General features: G+C 49.9%; 1 protein-coding gene across 2 annotated transcripts in view; it reads left to right on the forward strand.

Moving 5' to 3' along the window:
- RGS9 (regulator of G protein signaling 9) overlaps positions 1 to 17,828 on the forward strand; it is a 69,204-nt gene extending 51,376 nt beyond the window's left edge. The window contains exons 16-19 of one of the 2 annotated variants that reach the window (XM_079131979.1): positions 41 to 126; positions 2,284 to 2,401; positions 15,679 to 16,160; positions 17,514 to 17,828. In XM_079131979.1, coding sequence (XP_078988105.1) covers positions 41 to 126; positions 2,284 to 2,401; positions 15,679 to 16,160; positions 17,514 to 17,658 — 831 coding nt within the window. In that variant the 3' untranslated portion in view covers positions 17,659 to 17,828. The remainder of the gene's footprint in view (positions 1 to 40; positions 127 to 2,283; positions 2,402 to 15,678; positions 16,161 to 17,513) is intronic. The other variant, XM_079131978.1, reaches the window with a different exon arrangement.
- Positions 17,829 to 18,979: the final 1,151 nt, after the last annotated feature.

Genomic DNA, 18,979 nt, shown 5'->3' on the forward strand with positions numbered 1-18,979 from the left:
TCCCCTCTCATAATCACTGTTTTTCTCTTGTTCCAATTAGGATTCCTACGCTCGCTATTTAAAATCCCCCATCTATAAGGAAATGCTGGCCAAAGCTATCGAACCTCAGGAAACCACCAAGAAAAGGCAAGTGGAGCTGTTTGTACCTGCTGGTTGCCTGCTGTTTAGTTTAAAGAGGGGCCCGGGTTTCTTCCAGCCAAATGGCTACCACAGAGACCTTGGCCTGATGAAAATATCACGGTCTGGGAAGGATTGCTTGGCAAAGGGGCACCTCGTTGGCTTCATTGCACCCTGAAATCATTCCAGCGAGACTCCTTCGTAATTGCCTCCAGAAAGTCTTGTTTCCTAACGCCCGTGCCAAAGGGTTCTGATTATCACATCCATAATCACCCCTATCACCAATAGAAACATCTCATTGGTTTTTTTCTTTTTTAAATTGCTCTACTTCTCCATCTTCAAACTGATCCCTGAGAATTCACAAGCTACCTCCTTGAGTCTGTTCTCTTTGAAGACTTTAGAAAAGCGAACAGAAAGAAAATGCTAGGCTGTCCGGGGAGACGAACAGTGACACCCCAAGTGTTCCTGCTGTCTCCAGGGATTACTGTTTTTAGAAGTCCATTAACTCATTCGTTCTCACTTTCCTTTTTGGGACTGTGGATCATTCCACCTTGTACAGCCATCAGAACGTTGGATGGTGTCATGTTTTCTTAGGGGCAGATTGAACTCTTTATTGGGGAAAAAAAAAAATACCCTACTCTTTGAAGATTCAAATGAGCAAGCAAACGAGAGCTTGAGCGAAGTCGTGGGACCCTGGCAGAAGTTTATCAAATCACCGCCAGCCATGTGTCCTGTCCCCCATGGTTGGTAAATTCTGCTTGTCCGGTTAGCTCACCCGGGGTGCTTGTCCAACTCTTCAGTCAATTCAAAAGGGGTCATTGGACAGAGTCTATCAAAGAAACAAGAAAAAAACACCCCGATATGGTCTAATTCTTGAGGATAATGGCCCCGTTATGACCTCCAGGGAAAGGAGGGCTTTGTGGTGCTGTTTTACACAGTAAGGAAAGGAGTTCAGAGTCCCTGGGGACTTGAAAGCTTCTCCTTTAAACCACAAGAAAGGGCCAAAGTCGCTCCAGAAGTTCTGCCAGAAAGCAGTGGGGGAGGGGAGGGGGTGCTCACACTTCTCTCTCCAGATATTTTAGAAGCTGAGGCACACATGAGGGTTCAGCTGGGCTCCTTCCTCTGCCACAGCCCGCGCTTTGAGTACCTGGGACAGCACGGCCTCTGGGGGAGCACTTGGCTTTGGGGTGTGGTGGTCTGGGAATGTCACCGGTGAATGCTCGTGAACTCTGTGAAGTTCAGCCTGTCCCCAGGCAGGGGTTGTGGTGGGTGTGAACTGGTTCCACGACTTATAGGTGTAAGATGTTGTCTTAGAACTTACTCTTTCCAGAACGAGGTAACCCAAGTTCCAAGCCTTCCCCCTGGAAGACACCCAGTGCCAGGCATTGTTTCCTGGCAGGGGAGCTGTCCACCTCCCTAGGGTAGACGCGAGAGTTCTAGGGGTTTCTCCAGTTCCAGAGACAGGTGCTCATTTCCCAAGCCCGTGTGGCCCTTGGAGGCAGGTGTGTTATCCGCTCAGCCTCCCCTGCATCACGTGGACACCTGGGTCCTGGTCCTGGCTCCTCAGGGCATGATGGAGAGTTTGGTCCCAGGAATCCCCTGACTGGCTTCTGAAGTTTCCGACTCATCCCAGGACACTGTGCATGAACAGGGCACCACCAGCCCAGAACCCCCGTCAGGCCCTCCCCTCTTTCTCTGCCCACTGGGATTCTGCTCTCCTGGAAAGTCCAGCTCTTTTTTTTTTTTTTTTTTTCTCTCAGAATCTTGACTTTTGGAAAAAAAAAAAAATGTCCCAACTCTCCCCGGAGGCTGGTTTTCCATTACCCAAGCCCACTTGGCTCGCTTTTCTCATGAAGATCTTACTACAGAATGTTAAGATCACAGGTCGATTTATGAATGTGTGGAAGGTGTGTCATTTTTACCAACCGAAGCGTCTTCCTTGTGTCTAACCTAAAACCTGGGAGCAGGTGGCGATCACCCCGGTCCTGTCTTCCAAGTGAGGGGAAAAGAGCTAAGCTTGGCCATGACCGAGGACCCTACTTAAGGTTCACTGGGAAAATGAGGGAACAAATCCGGATTCTGGCCTTCCAGCCCCCAGCTCCCACCCGGTGTCGCTGGGCAAGCAGCGTGGTTTTCCACCAACCACCCATCTGTCCTTCCTTCCAGCTCCACCCTCCCGTTCATGCGGCGTCACCTGCGCTCCAGCCCGAGCCCGGTCATCCTGAGGCAGCTAGAAGAAGAAGCCAAAGCTCGAGAAGCTGCCAACACGGTGGACATCACCCAGGTCATGAGCAAACTGGACCGCAGGAGCTTACTCAAAAAAGAGCCTCCTCCGAAATAAACCTGTGAATCCTGGGGTTTTGGGGGGAAGGATGCACTTGGGAGAGGCAACCAAAGAAAGGTAGGGTCGGAGTCTAGAAGATTCTGCAGTGTGGTCAACAGGCTGGTCCCGAGTCCCCTAACTTCCTTCATGGTGGACTTCCTAATACCAGAGTCACCTGAGCTTGTTCTACTCCAGTTCATCAAGGGACAGTGGTTCCATGGGGTGTCACCTGATGCAGTTGCTGCTGCCCACCTGTCTGACCTTGGGCAGCCCTCGTAGTGAGAATCATAGGGGAAACAGGCTGCGTGGTGTACCACCATTAGCTTTGGGAAACTAAAAAAGAGGAGGCTTCTCTCTACCCCTAGGGTATAGTTCTTTAAGGGACATTTGTTTAAAATGGCTTTAAGCAAATGAAGCTCCTTATCCCAGCTTTCCTGTTTAGAGTCTGCTTCTGAAGCAATCTGAGCTCTCTCCAAGGGCCAGTGGCAGTGTCCCCAGCAGAAGCACCTCCCTTGGCTCCTCTGTGATACCTGTCTATAAAGGCTCTGCTAGGACCCTTCTGTTGATCTTGTTCTTGGCCACAGTTGCTTGAGAGTTAGTAGCAACTGTGCCTCCCCATCTTGTATGTGCTGTGTGAATAGGTAGCTTGTAGGAACGAAGGACTCAGGCAGAGCAAAGGTGAAAAGACTCTCTGAGGAGCATCTGTTCAGCTAAAGAACAAAGCATCTGACGTTTTCCTTCATGAGCAGATGGATGATGGACATCTGTGACATTTGCAAGATGAGTTAGGATCAGATATAATACTTTTTAGGCTATGTCTAGAAGTCGATGTTTCCCTCCTCTATTGCTATAAGCTAGGCCAGTTCTGTGGTCAAGGCTGGAGGGATAGGACAGTTCAAACCCTGACCTTGTGAGGTTTAGAAAGTCATTCTTGGAAGTCAGGCTTACCCCATATACCTGTACGCAAAAGTGAGAACAAAGAAGTGAGCAGGAGATCAGCCTCATACAGCAGGAACACTTACTCAACACATTTATTGAGCATCTACTGTGTGTGAGGCATTGGTGAACAAAGAAGACATTGTTCCTCTCAGGGAGTATAGTCCAAGACTGACAAAAAGCAATTAAGCTATCAGGTAACTGTTGCTGTGTCACAAACAATCAGAAAACTGAAGTGGCATGCAACAATGTGCTTGTTGTTCATGCGCACGGGGTCCTCTCTGTGGCCGTTGGTCTTGGCTGGGTGCTCGCATGTCTGGCAGTTGGTCTACAGTGGTCTAGACTGGGATGAGTGGAGTGAGTCTGCTCTGCTTCACTTGTCTCTCATTTTCCAACAGCCTGGGCCAGCCATGAGCCCATGGTGATGGCAGGGTTGCAAGGGAGCTAGTGGAAATATGAAAGGCTTCACATGGTCTCTTCCACCTCATCGTATTGCCCAAAGCAAGTCACAAAGCTGGACTAGATTTAAGGGGTGGGGAAATAGACTCATAGCAAAAGTCAAAGTCTCATAGCAAAAGACATGGATACAGGGACATGTCAATAATTGGATCGTCATTGTAATTGATAACACAAATATATGATAAAAATCTGTAGAATGCATTATATAGGAAAGGGATAGGGAGTTGTGAAAAGGAATATGGGGTGTGTGCAGACTGTACCTCTTTGAAGCAACCAAGGAAGAGGGGACTATGTGAGCCAAGACCCAGAAGTGGGAAATGGCTCAGTGTGAACTGAAAGGCCAAGTGAGTGGGACTGGTGGGTGAAGAGGACACAGTGCAGCCCAAGGTGAGGGTGGCAGGACCAGGTTGCTGTAGGCCAGGGTGAGGCGTCTGTGGTCGGTCACTGGTCTCTGTTGGCTACATGATTCCAAAAAAAGAGGGGAGCTTAAGCTTCCCGATTTCACTAGTCACAGATTAGTTCACACTCTTAAAGAGCACATAGGAATATCCTTTGTTCATCTGTCTTTTGAGGAATGCTGGAGTCCCCCAGCTCTGGAGGGTATCCCCAGAAGAAATTTCAGGTAATGAACCGTTATAAACTGAGAAGCATGAGGGGAGAGACCATGTTCGTCTCACTCACCACTCAGAACCTCATGTCTAACACCTAACAGGTTTTGCCCAATTATTACATGGTGTATGTATGGATGGGTGTATGGATGGATGGGTGAATGGATGGATGGGTGGGTGGATAAATGGATGGATGGATGAGTGGATGGGTGGATGGATGGATGGGTAAAAGGATGAGTGTATGAATGGATGGATGGGTGAATAGATGGATGGTTGGATGGAGGGATGGATGGATGGATGCATGCATGGATGGATGCATAGATGATGGGTGGATGGATGTGTGGGTAGGTGGATGGATGGATGGATGGATGGATGGATGGATGGATGAATAGATGGATGGATGGATGGATGGATGGATGGATGGATGGATGGATGATGGATGGATGGATGGATGGATGGATGGATGGATGGATGATGGATGGATGGATAGATGATGGATGGGTGGATGGATGGATGGATGGATGGATAAATGGATGGATGGATGAGTGGATGGGTGGATGGATGGATGGGTAAAAGGATGAGTGTATGAATGGATGGATGGGTGAATAGATGGATGGTTGGATGGAGGGATGGATGGATGGATGCATGCATGGATGGATGCATAGATGATGGGTGGATGGATGTGTGGGTAGGTGGATGGATGGATGGATGGATGGATGGATGGATGGATGAATAGATGGATGGATGGATGGATGGATGGATGGATGGATGGATGGATGATGGATGGATGGATGGATGGATGGATGGATGATGGATGGATGGATAGATGATGGATGGGTGGATGGATGGATGGATGGATGGATGGGTGGGTAGATAGACGAATAGGAAAAACCTTGGATTTGGAGAAAGCTTCCTAGGCTCTGGTCCTGGGTCTAATGCTAGCCATGTGGTCTTGAATAAGTCACTGAAACTCTCTGCTCTCTCCTCATTTGTGAAAGGGGGATTGATTCAAGATTTATGCTCAGAATAGACTTTATAAATTCCAAAGGGACATCATGAATGGGGCACCAATTTTACTTGAAGATTTGGGATAGGAAGAAAGTCAGGTAATTTTTTAAAAATTTTATTAAAACAATCATGAATATGTTATGAAATAGAATGCAAAATGTGCATGAATTTTTTAGGATAAAATTTGAGACATCAAAGACATTTCCTGCTGGGCTGTGGCATGTTCAGGCTCTGCCCTGAGATGCCTAGGGGAGTCTGTTCACCCAGCCCTCCTGCCATTTGGCCTAGTTTAGTGGGGAAGTTTGGGAAGCATGAAACTAGAGGATATTTGCTGTCCTTTCTAGTTATTCCACATGAGCTGAGATTACACACATGGCAAAATGGTGGTCAGGATGGTGGAGGTATCAGATACATAAGTTCTTCAGACCTGAGTGTTCTGTTCATCTTTGGTTCAACTACCATCTGATTCCTCGTGCTCATGCTTTGCGTATCTCTCATTCTCCAACCGATTACCATGTGCTCTGTGTCTGGCATGTGGTAGATTCTCCCTACATGTCTATTGAAACTTACTCCATGTCAGACATGCAGGATCCACAATCTCATGAGAGACACAGGCTTGTAAGCAAAGTAGGTGATCATTCTTTATTAGATGCATGAAAAAATAAAGGTCTGATTATTCTTGAAGGAAGAGTGCAGGATCCACAGCTTCACTCCTGGTGGCAGCAATTGTGTTCCACAAATGTATATTTAAGACCACTTTTGTATAAGAATCAGTGAAGGGTGCTAGGGGTAGATACAGAAATGGATAAGGTGGTCTCTGCCCTTCAGGGACTGACAGAGGTGTATGGATGCAAATGGCTGCAGCTCGACTCCTAGTATGATTGAGGCTGGGTGGCATACCACACTGGAGAGGAGCCCAGAGTTAGGGGAGAACTTCTTGGCTTGGGAGATCAAGAGAAGCTTTGTGAGGGTGTGTCCTCAGTAGGTGGAGCCTAGACAGGGCTGTTGCCGATCTAGAAACATCTTGTGGGATTAGGAAAATGTGCTCCCTTCAGCTAGACATAGTCCTATAATACCTGGCCGGATTTCAGGCCTGGCTGGTCCCTGGGTCAGGTGTCCTTAAATAGGACACAGCTTGTATAACTATTTGGTGTCCCAGAGCACAGGGTCCATGAAGTGAGCCTGGAAGAAGAGGTTGAAGTTGTACCATGCAAGGTCACAAGCAGGAATGTGGACTCTTTTCTGTTGCCTGTGAGCTAGTTGGGAAGGGCCTTAGTCTTGAGACTAGAGCTGGGATGTAGGAAGTAGGTCCTGGCAGCTTTGTAGTCCTTGAGAATCAGTCCCCACCTCACCCCTGTCTGACTCTCCTTGTACCCGGCTCATGACTCTGTGACACTGTATTGAAGCAATCTGTTTATGTGTATTTCCCCCACCATCCCACTGGGCTGTAGAACGTGTGAGAAGGAGAGGTGTCTTGGTTTTTGTACCCTCGGGTTAGACAGTGTGGCACTGCATATGATTGATGAGCTTCTGCACACTGAAAGATGTGGAGCAAGGACAGAAGATGGATCGAGAAGCTGTTACTCCGGTCTCCACCAAGGGGAAGGTCTGGATTGGGAGCATGGGGTGGGCTCAGAGAGAAAAGGAGACATGCCAGAGGCATAAAGGATAGGATCTGATCAAAAACTGGATTATGTGGAAGAAGAAATTGAAGAAGACCCACAGACTTTGAGTGTCCAAAGGCAGAAGTGACTTTAAGAACAATGTAGGCCATGGAAAGAGGGCCAGTGGTTAGGGAATGCACCAGGAAAGTCTGGAGTTCCAGACGAAAATGTATGCAGCATTTAGGTAGTACACACTTGCCAAGGCCTTCTGAACCACATGTGCTAAGGCTGTAGGGCCTCTCAAAAAGGAAATGGTGAATCCTAGCTGGAGCCATTGAGGAAACTAGACTCAAGGATTGAATGGAATTTTCCAGATGGAAGGCAGAGAGTTATGGTTAATAATTATAATCTTCTTCCTTTCAGAAAGGATTTGAGGTAACTTATAGTATTATAATACCATATGATGGAACTTCTAAAAAGATGAGTAGAAAACCAATTTTTGAAAGTAAGACTTAGTATACTACCTTGGATGACTGGGTTATCACAACTGAACATTACATTTTTTTAAACATTAAGTTTTGTTCTGAGTTTTCTGATAATTACCAAACAATGTCATAGAATAAGGCATTCACATTCTTCTTGACCTAGATTCTTCTCCCCTCCAGGTCCCAATAGGCAGTTGAAAATGTGCTTCTGGAAGGAGATTTTTAAGCCATTCCTTTAGGCATGAAGGATGCAGAACTGCATGAAACCATCAAGTTTAATTTAATCAAATTTACATTTTAGTGGAGAGAGACAGAGAGTAGATGATAGGTAAGGGCTTTGAAGGAAAAGAGCACTGGTTGGAGGGATTCTAATCATGAAGAGGTAGTACTGTTAGATGGAGTCATTTACCAGGAAGTGATGGTTGAAGATGCGAGAGTGGACAAGAATTCCAGGGGAGAGGGTGGACAGGAAGAGAAAAGAAGGCTAACAGGACATCTTGGAGGAGATCACAGTTTAAAGATACAAGGGAATAAAGAGTTCAGAATGGAGCAGGAGGGGGTTAGAATGAGGAGCAGATGCAAGGGAGTGGTCAACAGTTATGATACAATAGAATTGTTGTGCAGAGACAGTTGGTCCTTGTTAAACATTCTGTGAGTCCTTCCACTTCCCAACCTGCCCTGCGGGGGGGGGGGGTCATGTGACCAGTCCTGGCCAATGGGCTGTGTGGAGGCCAAGAGCAGGTGTTCCACCTCATCCTGCACTCTGCCGTGGACTTGGAGACTACCTCCTCTTCAACATAGCACGGCAGTGAGATACAGAAGGACTCCTGGCCTGTGGTGGACTCTGTGTGGGGAGGAAAAAAGACTCTGCTATTGTTAGAAGTCACTGAGAGTTTTGGAGCTACTGCAGTCTTAACCTCCTGTCCTGACTGATCCAGGAGTCGGATGTTTTGAAGACTGGAATGAGGCTGCTGAATTGAGGGGGTGATTTTAGTGGAATAGTGAGGACAAAACCCATATTTGTGGGAGAATGCATTGGAGGTGAAGAGCGAAGGTGGCGAACGCAGATTAGCATTTCAAGAAGTTTGGGGTGAAGGTGAGGGGCATAGTTGTCACCTAGATGGTAGAGGGTTGAGAGGAGGCATTTATAAAGGACAGGGTGAATTGGATGTGTTTGCCAGTTGAGGGGTGAATCCTGGGGAGATTGGGAGGTAGGAAAAGAAATGGTTGATCAGGGAAAGCCTAGACGAGGCTGGACAGGTATGAGATGGTCTTGAAGAGAATGGGTTCACTGCCTGACATCACAACTCAGAGAAAATTTGGGGTGGAAGAGGGAAACCAAAGGCACTCATTTAGGGTGAGGCCAATTTTCATGATAAATAGAATTCACAGCATTTGGTGAGAGCATGGCTGGGGGTAAGCAGTGGGAAGGTTCTTAACACTCTGTGGGCGACAGTGATGATGTGATGTTGAGTCAGATGGAGGTAAGCAGAAAGGTCGTTGAGTTGAGAGAGGTAAGAAGGGTACTGTGTCTTTATCCAGAATCTTCCGCATGTTTGAAGGTGAGCAAGAGAGTGAGCCAGCGATGTTCCAGGATGCTCCTTGGCCAGCCAGGTAGCATTTTGGAGAAACTTTTGGAATTCTCAGAACTTTGACCGTGGGAAATGCTGGGGAACTTCCACAGGAATGAGAAAAGTTTGGCCACTTTCAATGCCAACTTGAAGAAAACCACTTGGTATTAGCTCCCAATCAGATCTTGCACAGGATTTATTGGTCCTTAAATATCACTGAATGAACAAATCTCTGTATTGTGGTTTGCGTATTTTTGATTCTTGAAGCTAGAGGATATAAGAAGAGTTATTTCTAAACCCAGTGCATGTGTACTGCCAAGTCAGGTGGACCTGGTTTTGGTATTTACTAGCTGTGTGACTTTGACCTTCACCTTACCTGCAGTTGTAATTTCTCTTAGAGCATTACTGAGAGTAGAGTGTCTGGCTCAAAGTGGGTGCTGAGAAATCTCTTTCTGACTTCTTTCCTGTCTCCCCTTTTCTCTCTTTCCTGCTTGTTCTCTCCTGCCTCTTGTAGACCACCAAAACTGTGATCCAGAGTTCTAGCTTCTGTGGTTAGAGGGGACGGGCTTGGACAGTTTTCTTCTTGTCCCAGCCATTTAACATTCAATTAATACTTTTAGCACCTGTTACATGCTCAGCATCCTGCCAGGTGCTAGGGTCAAGGGGAGAAGGGAGAATGACCCATGGGACCTTATAGTCAACAAAACACACAATTGAATTAGAGTGTCACCAGCTGAATTATGGGAAATCCCATTGGTGCCTTGGGTGAGCAGAGCATGGAACACTAGCTTGGGGATGGAGTGAAGACCAGGAGATCGGAGAGATCTTGGGGTAGGTAGTTGGTGTATGTATCAGGACCAATGGTCAATGTGGAGCACCCATCCTGGAAGGTTCTCTACAGCTCCTAGTAATGCAGGACTTTGTTCATTTGTGTGGTTTCACTGTAGCTCCACTCCAGGAATCAGCTCTTTTCCACTCGTATCTCCTGCCTGCTCCCCTACCACCAGTGTTCTGCTCTCTGATCCTGGAATTAACCAGGAAATTCTCAGGTTTGATAGCAGTGGAGCCAAGGTCCCTGCCCAGTTCTGAGGTTTTACAAGAGCGTCCTCAGCTGTGGCCAGAGCTCTAGCAGGTGGCAGCGGCTCCTGCTGACTTACTGTGAGTTAAACCTCACAGTAGCTCCATAAGGCCCATGTGGACCTTAGATGACATAAAAAATGGTATTTATTTGGACACTAGTATTGACACGCCCCCATCGTTGGCATAGCCTCTATTATGCCATGTACTTAAACATCTTAATTCCTTAATGACATCGTTTAACCACATAGTGAGCCTCTTTACCCTTGGAGTGTACATGCTATGCTAGAATATAAGTCATTCTACAAGGTACCAGTATTCCCTTTGTAGAATTCCATTCTCCAGCTGGACTTCTGGGGAAAAGACTGTTTTCATTATGAATATTAAGTGAAAACACAAGGGGTAAGGAAATAAGGGTGAGGTAGTTAGAACCATGTCTGGCATATCATAAATGCTCAATAAATGCTCGCGGTTAATATCATCACTACCGTCACCGTCACTATCATGGTCAACTTCATCATCATCTCACCTCCCTTGTCACCATTCTACCATTATTACCATTGTCATTATTACCACCACCACCGCCATCATCGTCACCTCCATCCACATCATCATCACCATCACTACCATCACCATCACCATACTACCATCATTACCATTGTCATTATCACCACCATCACCACCGCTATCAACACCCTCACTTTCATCATCATCATCATCACCATCACCATCATCATCGTCCCCATCATCACTACCACCATCGGCATCACCATCATCACCACCACGACCATCATTACCATTGTCATCACCATCATCACCATCACATCACTACCACCGTCAGCATCACTACCACCATCATCACCATCTCACCACCATCATCTCAGCACCGCAATCACTTATACCATCGCCATTGGCTTCATCATCACCATCACATTTGTCACTGCCCTCTCTAGAAGCTTCATGGTCCTCGAGTAAGCTTGTGCTTTCTTCTCCCTGTCAGTGTTGCCTAACACAGCGGCTCATTCTTCACTGTTTAAGGATTTCCCAAGGGAGATTTAAATCACTGTGGTCCCAAATCATTTGCTCTGCTCCCTCAGAATCTCTCATTACCACCCTCTGAACCCTCCAGGGAATATTAGGATATATTCAAGGTGTGGGGGGGTGATGTCATGCCCCTGTCTGCAACTTCTAGGAGAGGACTGACCAACAACAGCACAGTGACTGGTCAGTCCTGAAGACTGACATCACTTCCAACTGGGAAAGTCTCTTGCAGGACTGGGCCAAGTGGGTTGACTGGTAGAGATGGCATGGTTTCCAAAGTGGATTTTTCCCTGTGTAGCCAGTTTTGCTCATTTGCTTTTGGAGAACTGGGGATGGGAAGAATGGGAAGGGTCTGGAAGGAACTGTGTACCCTGCGTGCTGAATCTGAGTACGGCCCCCTGCTTACCTTCCTGCTCCTGGGAAGGGGGTTCAGGTGGTCTTCACATTCTCAGTCAGTTTCTGAGGACAGAAAAATGAATTGTGTATCCCTGCACCATCTGCTTCGCCTTCTGTGTAAACATTTGTGATTGTGATTTTATGTCAGTGTTCCTGCTTCATCTCACGCTCCTCCCCTCCCTCCATTGGCTCTCTTGCACAATAAAAAAGCTGCACACAATCAAGCTCTCCTTTACTTCATTTGTGTCCCATCACATTTCATCGCCATGCGTCTTGCATACCATTGCTGTGCTGCCTCGCACAAGGGTAGGCAGGGCTTGAGCTGGAGGGGCTGGGTCTCTAAGCACAAGCTCTGGCCTCTGTGGAGGGGCCTTGGGGGAAAGTCATGGTTCCATGGTGGAAAGGGATAGAGAAAGCATCCTGCTAAAAACCATGCGGGGCCCACTAGGCTAATGGCCATTGGCCTGGAAGAAAGGACCATCTCAAAGTTGGTAAGTGCAAAATGATAGTGGCCACCTTTCTTACCTGTCTTGCCATTCGTTCTGGAAATCAGGAGGTTCTGGGAGGAGTGGGGGTGGGGGAAAGATGGAGAAGGGGTAGGAGGACAGGAGTGAGCATAGACCTGGGGGAGGGTATGTGCACAGGCTGATCTCGTCCAAAGCTTGTGATATTGGTGCAGTTGCGTTGTTTGAGCCAGCTTTTTTGCTGCTATGACTAAAAGTCCCAACCAGAACAATTATAGAGGAGGAAAGGTTTATTTAGGGGCTCACAGTTTCAGAGGTCTCAATACATAAGAGGCAGCTTCCATTCCTTGGAGCTCAAGGTGAGGCAGGACGTCATGGTAGAAGAGTGTGGCAGAGGGAAGCAGCTCACTGATTATCAGGAAGCAGAGAGACTCCACTCTCCAGATACAAAATACATACCCCATGGCCACGCCCCCAATGAATGGCTTCCTCCAGCCACACCCACCTGCCTCCAGTTACCACTCAGTTAATCCCATCCAGGATTGATTAGCTGTTTAGGCTGGTGCTGTAGCTCAATCATTTCTCCTCCAAGCCTTCTTGCATTGTCTCACACATGAGCTTTTGGGGGATACTTCATCTAAACCGTAATGTACATCATCTCCATGAGCCTCAGTTTTCCTATCCGTAAAGTGGAATGGCAGCCTGGGGTGGTAGAAAAAGCAGGCGTTTGGGTCGCACAGACCTACGTTCAGCTTCTCATTGAGTCATGGCTTCAGTGCTCTGTTACTGCGTGACAAATGACCACGGACAACAAGCAGCTGTCCACAGGAGTCGTGGTGGGTGTCTTCATCCAGTGAGGCTGCTGTAATGAAATACCGTAAGCTGCGTGGCTCAAAACCACCAGAAATATCTCCCAGTTCTGAAGGTTGGGAAGTCACAATCAAGGTACTGGTGGGTTTGAAGTCTAAGGCCCACTGTCTGGTTCGTAGATGCCTTCTCACCATGTTCTCATGTGGTGGAAGAGCTGGGGTCTCTTTTATAAGGACACCAGTCCCATTCCTGAGCACCTCCCAAAGCCCAGGTCCCAATACCATCATCACCTTGGGGCTGAGGCGTCAACACAAGCATTTGGGGAGGACATGGACCTTCAGACTGAATGACAGCCAAGTTCCCAGCTCAGGGCTCCCATACCAGGCTGACCAGCTCTTACCTGGAGGCTCTGGGCAGAATCCTCTTTCTAGCTCATTCAGGTCGTTGGCAGGATTCAGGCCTCGGGTCCTCGCGCTTGGGTCTGGAAGCTGCCCCCATTCCTTGATATGAGGTCCTCCATCTTTAAAACCAGGAGCAAGAAATTCTCCTTCCTTAGACCCCTATCATGTTTTGAGTCTCTGACTTTTGCTTTTAGACTCAGGTTTAAAGGGCTTATGTGATGAGGTCAAGCTCAGTGGACACTCTCCCTTTGTAAAGGTCAACTCCGCCCTCTCGCACAGCCTGACCTCAAGAGTCGCCGTCTCATGACACTCACAGTTCACACGCACACTCAAGGGCAGGGGTGGGAACCTTGGGGACCATCTTAGAATTCTACACACCCTATTCACTTACTAGTCATAAGTGCCCAGGGAGGGTCACAGATGCCTCTGCCTCTCCATGTTTTATTCTCTAAAGTGGGGTGGATATAGAGTCATAGAGTAGCCAGCACGTCAAGTCGATGCTAATCAATTATTCAGCTATAGTGCTTCACCCAACAGCTGTCTTCCAAAACCTTAATCAGGGTTCAGCTTTGCCCAGATTGCTGTTACGATCTTAGCAGACTGGTTCCCAGGTGGAGATGCAGCCCTCTGTAGCAGGACAGGGTTGTTGGACACTTAGTGTGGGGTTCCTCAAGCTTACTGGGCAGAATAACCTGGGGCGAAGAGTAGAACGTTCTTCCCCAGAGTGGCGCCTTCAGTGGGGCTAGCTGGGGCCAGGGTCTGCGTTTATACAAAGTGCCCTGGGTGCTGCTGACGCAGCCATTCCGCAGCCCATCTGAAACATCCAGCCCATGTGCCCTACTGTCCCTACGGTTCCTCAGCTGCTGCTGCTGCTGCTTCTCCTTCCTCTAAGATTTTTCCCCCTGACTTCTTGAAGCATGAGTTTCCTCATCTGTACAATGGGGATAATAATAGTCGCTTATTGGAGCAGTTCTGGGGCGTTAACGAACCATCCACACTTGGGGTTGAAGTGCTAGGCCCAGGGCCGTGTTTGCTGAGCTTCCACCGCATTTTAGCTATGACGATGATCGTTATTAGTGTCATGATCCAGTGGCCCCGGCCTGGGCCTTGACTCTGGTTCCTGGCCTGTGGCGTCTGGGTGGTGGGGCAGCTTCCCAGCTGCTGTTCAGAACAGGGTCCTCCCTGAGCTGGAGGGAGCTTGCGCAGGAGAATGGAGACGCCCAGCCCACTCGGCTCAGCCTCTTGGCCGGCCCCCGGGCCGTTCTCTTCCTTTAAAAGCTGTTCTTGGGTGCGCCTGCCCTGCCTGTTTCAGGTTGGGCCTGGCCTGCCCAGGTGACCTGGAAACCAGGCCTCGCTCCACAGAAGCCAGATAGCTCAGCAGCCTCCTTCAGTCACAGGGACAGGCGGAGGAGCCCTCTGAGGATGTCCATGTGGCTGCTTCGGTCTGTTCTTCACTATGGTCATTTCCAGTTCTCTCTTGGAGGTGGCATTGGTCCAACTGTCCCACAGACCCAGGACTTCCGTCCTATAGGGCTTTGATGTGGTGCCTTCAGGGGGAGCCCAGCAAGCCCAGGCCGATGGACCTGTGTGTGCCATAAAGGGAAGGGAGGTCATGCAAAGGGCCTCATTGGAAATCCTGATTTTCATTTCCTTTTTTCAGCTTGGGCAAAAGCTCCTTCAGGCTCCCCAAGCTGCACGTGTGCCCGATCTGGTCCTCCTGCCCAGTCCCTGGAGCGCAGTGGCCCAGGAGGCTGCCTACTGCCCTTTCTCCTCAGAGTCGCCTTCTGCCCTGCAGGACCAGCTTCCTTGCTGGCACACCCAGGCTCTATTTCAGCCTCCCTGCCCATCTGAGGGGACACCAGAGGAGATGCTGGGGCTGGACCACCCCAAAGGCACCATCAGTGAGGACTTGGTAGGGCTCAGGCCTGGAGGGGGCAGCCGGCCATGTTCCAGGAGGACGTCTGCCACCTCCACTGCTCTGTTTAAGTGTTAAGTGCTGCCAGACCTGAGGCTGGGCCAGCTGGAGAATAAGCGTGGGATATGGTGGCCAGGGGGCCTTGCTCACGTGGGTGCTGGAGCTGAGGTGATGGAGACTTCAGTCTGGCTGCACTCAGGCATCCTGAGCCTGGAGGAAGGTGGGATTGTGCCTGGGAGACAACTCCCTTGCCCTGGGGACAGATCTTGGGGGCAAGAGGGCTTTATATGGCTGTACCTCTGGGTGACATAGGTAACTCGGGAACCCTTCCTCTTCCCCAGGAAGCCACCCTACCAGGCCTGCCCTCTTGCTGTTGGAGTGGGCTGTTAGCAGAGGGCAGCTCAGGGCCCTGGTGATGGGTCACACAACTCACCGCTGAACTCTCTCCTTCTCTCCTCTGCAGCCAGGCCAGCACATGGCTCCCAGCCCCCACCTGGCTGTGTACACTGGGACCTGCGTGCCCCCTTCTCCCTCCAGCCCCTTCTCCTCCTCCTGCCGCTCCCCCAGGAGGCCCTTCCCCTCGCCCAGCCGCTTCATCAGGAGGCCCAGCAGCACCATCTGCCCGTCACCCATTCAAGTGGCCTTGGACAGCTCCTCAGGCTTGGAGCCCAAGGGGGAGGCCAGCTGGTCAAGTGTGCAGCGCGGGGCCCTCGTGGCTGAGAGCAGCGGGGCCGCCATCGACGGCCCCGGGCCCCGCGGCCAGCCCAGGGCCCTTCCCAAGGCCCGCGCAGCTCTGTCCTTCAGCAGGTTCCTGAGACGAGGCTGCCTGGCTTCGCCGGTCTTTGCCAGGTTCTCGCCCAAGTGCCCTGCGGTGTCCCACGGAAAGGTGCAGCCCCTGGGGGATGTGGGCCAGCTGCCACGGCTGAAACCCAAGAAAGTAACAAAGTAAGCAGAAGGGCTCCCACCTGGCGCGGCACCGCGGGGCTGTGGTGCAGACCGAGGCTCCACGGCGTGACTGTGGTCTGGGGTCGATGGGGTGGGTAGTGCGGAGGATCCTGGAGAGCAGACACCACGAGCAGGCTGCTCACGTCCCTTGGCCACTGGAAACTCTCCAGGATCTCAGTTGAGCTCGCCCTCCCTTTTCCTGAGAAGGAGAAAGGACAGGGGTCTTTCTCAGCTTCTTTCCCATTCACGTGCTCCCACCCAGCCTGCCCGTCCCAAGCATGTTAGTCCAGTTCGTCCACTGCCTTTGGAAAGGGCAGTAAAGGTCTGGCTGCAGTGAGGACCACAGCTGGTGAACCCTGGGAAATGATTCTGGGGCTCCCACCGCCCCTGCATCAGGTGCCTTCGTCTCCCGCCCCAAGGACAGCTGCCCACAGGTTCCTGCATCCACCTGCGCACTCGCTTAGCCGGGTTTGTAGGGATTCTCGTTCCGACAGTCAGTGGTTTCTGAGAAAACAAGGTGCCCAGTGTCCTCCTGAGCAGTGGTCCTTGTACACCCCACTGTGGGAGGTCCTTGACGTCCCACAAGCTTGACATCCCTGAGACAGCCCACCAGATGTGAAGCCACAGCTCGGAGCAGGGCTGGATGGTTCCTGACCAGGGGCTAAAGCAGAGAATGGCAAAATCAAGAATCAGCTCTGTCCCTGTTGGGCTTGGAGAGTGGTCAGGGGCAACCCTGAACGGACCATGATGCTCTGGGCGTGGTGAAGGAAGTGATAGGCAGAGGTCTTCGGTTTCCAGAGACCTGAGAAGCGTGGCTTCTGCTGAGCAGTGTGCATGGGGGACAGCGGGAAGCAGAGGTCATTACCCTCTGCTGCCTGGTCGCTTGGGGAAGCAGGAGGGAAGGTGGCTCTGTGGCCTTGGGAGGGGATCAGGCACCAGGGTGTTTACTGATTCTTCCCAGCTGGCCCTGCTGAGGGAATGTCCTAGCTCAGCGGCCACTCACATGTGATATGAGGCCTTTAAATGGTGCTCTTCTCAGGGGCCATCAGGTCCTCAGAAAGCAATTTAAAATGGTTGAGAATTAAGTCCTGGTGTGTCCTACAAGAACATCCTGAACTCATCAAAAACATGCAAATTCAAGCCCCTTGAAAATGAAAATCGAACATATTCAGAATCATCTTTAATTCAGCAGCAAAGTAGGAATCCCCAGTCAAGGGATTCCTGTGCCAATGGCTGCCCACGTGAAGTGGGGTAAATGCCCCCTGGGCTGATCTTCTCCGAGACTGTCCAGAGCACTTGGGGATGAGTTTTGCTTCTGCCCTTGGATCATTCATTTTCCTTTTGTGCCTGAAGCTTTTTCCAGATCAAAATGGATGTGCCCATAGAGAGTGGACTCTGCCTGATGGACTCAGACGACACTGGAGAGTCTGGTGACCGGGCCACAGAAAAGGAGGTCATCTGCCCTTGGGAGAGCCTGGCGGAGGGGAAGGCAAGCTGAGCTGGGGCCATGCGTCAGGAAGATGCTCCTGGCAGACACTGCTGGACAGGGCCACGGGGCATGCTTGCTCTCAAACCAAAGTGCATTAGGATGGCATCTGAGGGCAGAGTCCAAATGAGATGGAGTGTGGGGAAGAGTGCTCTGGCTGGCTCCCAATGGCCAACCCCTTCCTTTCCCCTGACTTCCCTTTGCTTGGCCAGGAAGGCATGTGGGCCAGAAGATGTCCCTTGCTGCCTTAAAACCAATAAAAGGGTAACTTGGAAGATTCTCTTGGATCAAAATGTTAGCATGTGCCTGGTTTAACTAGTTATTCATGAGCTATTATTTACAAGTTAAGTTCATGTCTTCCTGAGTTTTGTGGACAAAGGGACACTGAGTGCCTCCCGAGAGCTCTCTCCCTGTCCAAACTGATTGGAGCATGATGCTTTCACTAACTGCACTCCAGGAGTTGGGGTGACACAGAGAGTGGCATCCCACAGGAAGTGGGGGGTGGCTGAGGAAAGACACACTCCTGAAGTTCAAGATCCTCCAAGAAGCTGACACCAAAATGGGATTTGTTGGGGGAAACACCATGGAGGATTAAGGGCAGGAACCGGAAGAGCAGAGAGGGGGCCTCAGACTGTGGTGCAGGTCTGACCTCTAGGGAAGGAGGTGAAGCTAGGGAGAGTTTCAGAGGGCAGTTCAATTTTGGCCAGACTGCCACTAGGGCATTCCTGAGTCAAAGCCATCATCAGAGGAGTCCTACAGGTCCTGACTTGGTACAACCACTGTGCATGGTCACTGGATGGGAGCTCCCATGGGAAGCTGGCCATGGCGGGGACATTTGCTGGGGGTCCCACCCTGCACCAAGGCCATCATTCACCTGCTTTCTGCAGGAGGTGCTCAGATTGCTCCTCTTCGCATCCATTGTCCCAGGCCAGTAGGCAGTTCTGGAGGTGCTGGCCTTGGTGTGCCCTTCCTACCTCTTCTCCCAAGTACTCATCCAACAAGTAGAGATTAGTTGATCCCCTACTATGTGCCCAGCACTGTGCTAGGTATAAGGATGTCACTGTGAGTAGGATCCCCATGGGTTCTAGTGGCTCTCAACCAGGATGATTTTGCTTCCTAGGGGACACTGCACCGTGTCTGGAGACATTTTTGGTTGTCAAGACTGGGATAGGGAATGGGGGTATCATGTGACATCTAGTGAGTAAAGGCCAGGGATGTTGCTAAACATCCTACAAACGCCCAGAAACCCCACAACAAAATATTGTCGGTCCAAAATGGAGTCACTATTAAGAAACCTAGACGAGAGGTTACAGATTATATTGTCTTTGGTTTC

The sequence above is a fragment of the Sciurus vulgaris genome (genome assembly GCF_902686455.1).
Source record: "Sciurus vulgaris genome assembly, chromosome: 3".
NCBI lineage: Eukaryota > Metazoa > Chordata > Mammalia > Rodentia > Sciuridae > Sciurus > Sciurus vulgaris.